At 39.5% G+C, this 6,000-nt stretch overlaps 1 protein-coding gene across 1 annotated transcript; it reads left to right on the forward strand.

Annotated features, from left to right (window-relative positions):
- Positions 1-2,480: 2,480 nt before the first annotated feature.
- On the forward strand, positions 2,481-4,820 carry LOC109763356 (uncharacterized). Its single transcript, XM_020322196.4, has 9 exons — positions 2,481-2,661; positions 2,740-2,801; positions 2,916-3,006; positions 3,104-3,190; positions 3,288-3,341; positions 3,443-3,627; positions 3,767-3,849; positions 4,135-4,235; positions 4,379-4,820. The coding sequence occupies exons 1-9, from the start codon at positions 2,608-2,610 to the stop codon at positions 4,595-4,597; spliced, it is 936 nt and encodes a 311-aa protein (XP_020177785.1). The 5' UTR covers positions 2,481-2,607; the 3' UTR covers positions 4,598-4,820.
- The last annotated feature ends 1,180 nt before the right edge of the window (positions 4,821-6,000 follow it).

Here is a 6,000-nt window from a genome sequence, read left to right on the forward strand (position 1 = left end):
GCAACTGATTAGTGATGACATGCATCTGTGAATCATTGGTAGACAACTAATTGGAAATGTCAAATAACATATATCACCCATGATAGGCAACTAACTAGTAATGACAGACAATTGAGAATCAGTGGTAGACGACTTCATAGTATTATATGGAATTTAGAAACAACGACATACGAGCATCAATGGAGGGAAACTTAGACGTAGAAATGATCAAGTTAGGATAATGTTAAATAAAATGAACTAGAACACGAAATGTAGTGAAATTGCCTATTTGTAGCACTAAAGTTTCCGCCCGTAGAAAGAAAGTAGCTTCTGAAAGTGATGTGATGTTACCTGCCTCTATTTTTCAAGTTGTTCACTGTTGTTAATTAGTTTATTTTAATGGAGTGAAGTTGGCTATCTTATTTGTTTTCTAACATTAGTCTTAATTTAGTACACATATTATGTTGTAGGCAACTTCATAATCATGATAGGCAACTTAGGAGAAATATTTTACCTCCTTCACAAGACATGAATAGGCAACTATAGGACCGTCTATACATAATATATTTTGTATGCACCTTCTAACGTAAAGTTGCCTTCATGTAATGCCAAAGTTGCCTACGGATGATGCTCAGTTGCCTAAATACGGTGAAAGTTGTGAAAGTTATCTGCCATGGTTTCTAAAATTGTGTATGATATACGTGCTAGATGAATTCACTAGTGCACATGGTGCAAGGGAAATTGTTTCTGTTTGGCACTAAAGTTACCTCATCTAGCATCAAAGTTGCTTTTGTAAAAAATCATCAAAACAATTCATATAAATCTAGTTTTGAAGGGCTCATCGTGAAACTTAACGGCGAAAATGGATCTTCGTTCATAAGCTCGGTTCAAAAGTTGTAGCTTTTTGGAGAAAAAATGGAACAAAATAAAATGGGATGACATTAACACATGTATGTAGATAATCCTTATGTCGTCCCCACAGACTACCACCACAGTCACATGTTACATGTCACAACCACTTTGTACCGGATGAACTGCAACACGAGCATGCTCTTGTTTCAGCGAAATAGTGCAACTGCACTTGATTAAAAAAAATTACCCACACTAACTAATTGTTTTTGTTATTTTTTTGGGGAGGCGGGGGGGGGGGGGGGGGGTGGTTGAGAAACGCACTATCACTGCAGACCAACTCGCCGAAGGGGCACGCGAGATGGGCTGGCCCATGCGCGCGAGAGGCCGCAACATCTTTTTCTTTTGTTTTTTGTTTTTGTTTCTTGCTTTATTTTTTACTTTTATTTATACTTGAAAAATATTATATATAAAAACACTCTACAAAAACATTCGAAAATACTCTACAAGTATTTGAAAAATGTTGAACGTGTATAGATTTTTTTTTTGATTACGTATTGAAAGAAGGATGAATTTTTTTGATCATGTATATAAAAAATGTTAATCAAGCATTTGAAAAAAATTGAACAAGTATTCAAAAAATGTAAATCAAGCATTTGGGAAATGTTACATGTGTATAAAAAAATGTTGACCATGTATTAAGAAAATGATGACATTTTTTATCATGTATATAAAATTGTTAGTCAAGCGTTTGAAAAAAAATGTTGAAAAAGTATTTGAAAATTGTAATCAAGCATTTGGAAAATGTTATATGTGTATAGAAAAAATGTTGAACATGTAATAAAAATGATGAAAAACCTTTGATCATGTGTATAAAAATGTTAATCAAGCATTTGAAAAAAATGTTGAACAAGTGTTTGAAAAATGCTAATCAAGCGTTTGGAAAATGTTAAACGTGTATAGAAAAATATTAACCATGTATTTAAAAAATGTTAATATTTTTATTTGAAAAATATTAATCAAGCATTTAAAAAATAAATAAATATGCATATAAAAATGTTGACCATCTATTAAAAAAATGTTAATATTAAATTTTAAAAATATAAAAAAGCATTTGGAAAATTTAAAAATGTGATAGAATTTTTTTGATCATGTATTAAAAAATGTCAAATTTGTGTTGGAAAAGTTTTAAACATGTGTTAGAAAAAAGTGGTTGACATATATACAAAAAATTGAGGATTAAAACCAAAAGAAACAAAGAAAACCCAGAAAATGAAAACAAAAAAAACTAGAACCGAAGAAACAAATGCAAAAATAATTTAAAAATCAGAGAAGAGAAAAGAAATGAAGGAAAAGAAAAAGAAGAAGGAAAAAGTAAGTAAAGAAAAACAACGAAAAGAAAAGAAAATAAAAAACAGAATGAAAATAGAGAAAAAACAGAGAAAGCCGGTGAAAGAACAAAAAAACTATCTTTTTTCTTTATTAACTCTGCAAAAATGGGCCGGCCCGATTACTGTAGACCCCTTCGGCCAGAGAACTGTCGGTCTCGCTTAGTGCGAGATATAGCACGCGCGCGCCAACGCACCCTTCGCGAGCAGCTCTGAACTAAACCACTGGCCCACGAGAAGACCCAAAAGGCCGCGCGAACCCCTAGCCCAGGGCTTTGCAGCTCTCCTGGTCGATCCCGCAGACCCGCACCACCCGTTCACCCCCGGCGGCGCCCCTTCGCTCCCCCGACACATTTCCGCGAGCAGCTGGTGCGCGCGCGGAGCTGAGGCCATGGCGATGGCGAAGGCCAAATCCACCGCCCTCTCCGCCGCCGAAAAGTGCCGGGTACTTCCCGCAAGCATCCTCTGCGGTTCGCTCCTCCGATTTTAGGCTCTGCCGCTGACTCCCTCTCGCCCTTCGCAGAACATCCTGGGCGCCAGTTGGGAAGCCCACCTCAACACCATCAAAGCCGACGCCAAGGGAAGGTGCGCACGCCACTTCCTACAACCTCAACCTCTTGATCGATATGCTTGTGCGAGTAGCAGCTAAAATACCAAATTTCGCTGTTTTTGATTGGTCTTGCTCGGGGCTGTGGGCAGCAAGGGGGAGGTTTACACGTCCAGGGTGCACTACATGGTCCAAAAGGGCATGCCCTACCTGATCGTCCCCGAGAACGACATGCACAACATTGTAATGCTCTATCTTTTTCTTAGATGGTTGATTGATTTGAAATAGTGGTTGCTGTTATGTTCTGATGAATTGCTTGTATGAAACGGCTGTCATGTAGAACATTATAATCGACGAGCGGGGTTCTCTCTCGGTGTCCAGTCCAGTCCCAGGTCGCCTTGCCAGCTTGCTCAAGTCAATCAACAAGGTCGGTCCTTTCTCTATAAGCTCAAATGCAACACAATTTGCTGCATGGTTGCTTGATTGCCTTCTCTAGCGCGTGGTGATATTGTTGTCTTGTGCAGTTGCCTCCCCGGGTTGCTATGACCGGCGATGTCCTGCGCATGAAGGAGACAAAGGTAAGCCCATTTTGGAGACCCCCAGCATGGGTGAACATGTTCGATTTCCCAGTCGTAGTCGGCAGAGTGGTACTGATTGTGCTTCATATGCTTGTCTTAAGATTCCAGTTATAGCTGAAAGCTTTAAGAAAGCTATTCTGAAGGAACATAAAGCTGCTAGCGAAGCTACTTATGGGGTATCAACGGTATTGTCTTCCGCAAGTGCTACTTGTAGGTCGCGCAGCGAAGGTCTCCTTAGCTTACTCAATGAAGAGAGCTCCTACAATATCTTGAAGTTTGAAATTGGGTGTGTAATATGCCTTTATGTTTTCTAATATTCATTATCTAGTCTTTATGTTTACCATTGGTGCATTAAATATCTGTTGATCATCTGTGTAATTAGTTAAAAGGAACTATTTGTGATTGCGGAGATATCTACATTGCAGCTCGTGTGTCTTCATAGATTCATTGGGGAGCAGCCATAATATTGAGTTGGATACTTTTGAACCACCAAAAGCCGACCTGCTATGTAAGTTTCTACTTAATTGATTTCAGCTGGCCGGGTTTTGTACTCTATGCGATTGTATACCTTGGTGTGACGATTGAGTAAATAAAACTCCATTTATCAAGATTTTTTTCCAGCTATGCATCTTTACTTATGTACCTTCCAACAACTTTATTGACTGGCAGCATTTAATTCCAGAAATGTCATTAAGATGCTAGTTGATTGCTTAAATAGATGTACTTTTCTACTTGCACCTTCTAATTTTGCAGTAATACTTCAGTTTCTAAATGCATATATTATTCTTTGTAGTGCCATTCTCTGCGAAGCTTATTGATGGTATCAACAGGAGTGACCCAAGGCGGAGAGCACTTATACTTTTCTGTTTCGAGTATTTTGATGTGACTGCCAGAGTAAGTGTCTTGTATATCTGGACAATGTGCAATGTAGGATAAGTGTATTATTAGTTTCTCATTTCTGAAGCTTTCCGGACAAATTAACCAAGTCCTCTTATTGTCACAGTACTGTTGACTATCCTATTTTTCTTTGCTTGAAGGATGCAGTCTTGCTCTCCGTTGATCACCATGGATTTGAGGTGCTCGCCAGGGTTCCTGAAAGAGCTACCGCACCTGATGTCCCTCAGCAGTACCACTGGAAAGAGTTCAGGTTCACATTCAAGGAAGCAGTCAAGGATGTCGAGGACTTCTGCCGCATGTTGGTCGAGCTAGAAGAAGAAGCTCTGCACAGCGTAAAGAGCTATAGCGGATTAGGTTGAAGGGGATAGTAGCTCTTTCTCAAACCAAAGGGCACAAGATTCAGATCTTCAGTTATGATAATAAATCATCTGAAGAATATTACTTGACTGCGTTTTTGTAGATGGTTTGCATTGTAAACTGACATCATTCGATTGAGAATCAACAGTTAGGTTTGTATGTCACCATAATTTTCAGCCTGTTTGGTAGTACTTATTTACAAATCAGAAAGGAAACTTCTCTGCATATTACTCCCTCTGTCCCAAAATAAGTGACTCAACTTTGTACTAAAGTTAGAACAAATAAAGTTAGAACAAATAAAGTTAGTACAAAGTTGAGTCACTTATTTAAAGTTAGTACAAAGTTGAGTCATTTATTTTGGAAGGGAGGGAGTACTTGATAAAAAACCATGTTATTGTTCTATTTGTGTGCAGTTGGTGAATTGCACTCGATCCATATTATTGTTGTGTTTCTGTGCAGTAACACATGAAGCACTTGAAAAACGTCACTTGAATTATGGCGGCGTCCCCGTCTCCGATGAGGTCTTGACTCCTGTCTCTGTCGCGTCTTCTTCACGCCGAGAATAAAGGCAACTTACGAATAGCAAGTTTAGGGGCCTTTTATTAACTAGCACATATGCCCGTGCCAGGGGCGAGCCCACGTTGTGCCAGCAGGTAGCACAGGACACCGGATAAAAAATGTCTTACGTTATACCTATAGAGCCCACATACCTTGGGACACCCCTAATTTTTCTAGAGGGACACCCATACAAGGCTCCACCCAGCACAACTCAAGTGCAGCCCAGCGCGTGACGAAGACCCAGTCAACCTGTCTAATGCACGCAGCGGATCGATCGAATAGATCCATACGTGTTTTCCTATTCGTCCGCTCCACGCTGCGCTTTATGCCCTTGTGCCCTTGACCTTTGGCTTTCGTCTGTATCCCCCCGTACGCCGTACTCGCCGCCTATCGCCATATCACGGCGAGTCGTCGAATCAGTGGAGAAAAGAAGGAACAGGTACGCTGCATCAGTCCCCAAACCTAATGCGGTCTGCCTCAGCCTCTATTGCATATCCGGTTCTAATTATTGCTTTTTTCTCTAACCCTAGGGAATTAGGGCTACTGAATAAGACTAGAGATTTTGATTGTATTGGGTAATTGGACTTTTTAAAATAATTTCGCACCGAGTGGAGACCAATATTGCAACACTCTATGACGGCAGCACAATATCAAATAATTTTTATGTTACAACCGTGCAATTGCAATTCAAGTATTCTGTGCGTACACATGATTCATAGTTCTTTTCTTCCTTGCAAATTTTAATTATTTGAATAAACTATAAATTTCAGGTGAAGCTCGGTTTATCGAAAGGTTTCTAAAAAAGAGGAGAACCTCAGTGCAAGATGAAAATGTTGGTCCGTCACAC

Source organism: Aegilops tauschii, chromosome 4 (assembly GCF_002575655.3).
Source record: "Aegilops tauschii subsp. strangulata cultivar AL8/78 chromosome 4, Aet v6.0, whole genome shotgun sequence".
In the NCBI taxonomy this organism is placed as follows: domain Eukaryota; kingdom Viridiplantae; phylum Streptophyta; class Magnoliopsida; order Poales; family Poaceae; genus Aegilops; species Aegilops tauschii.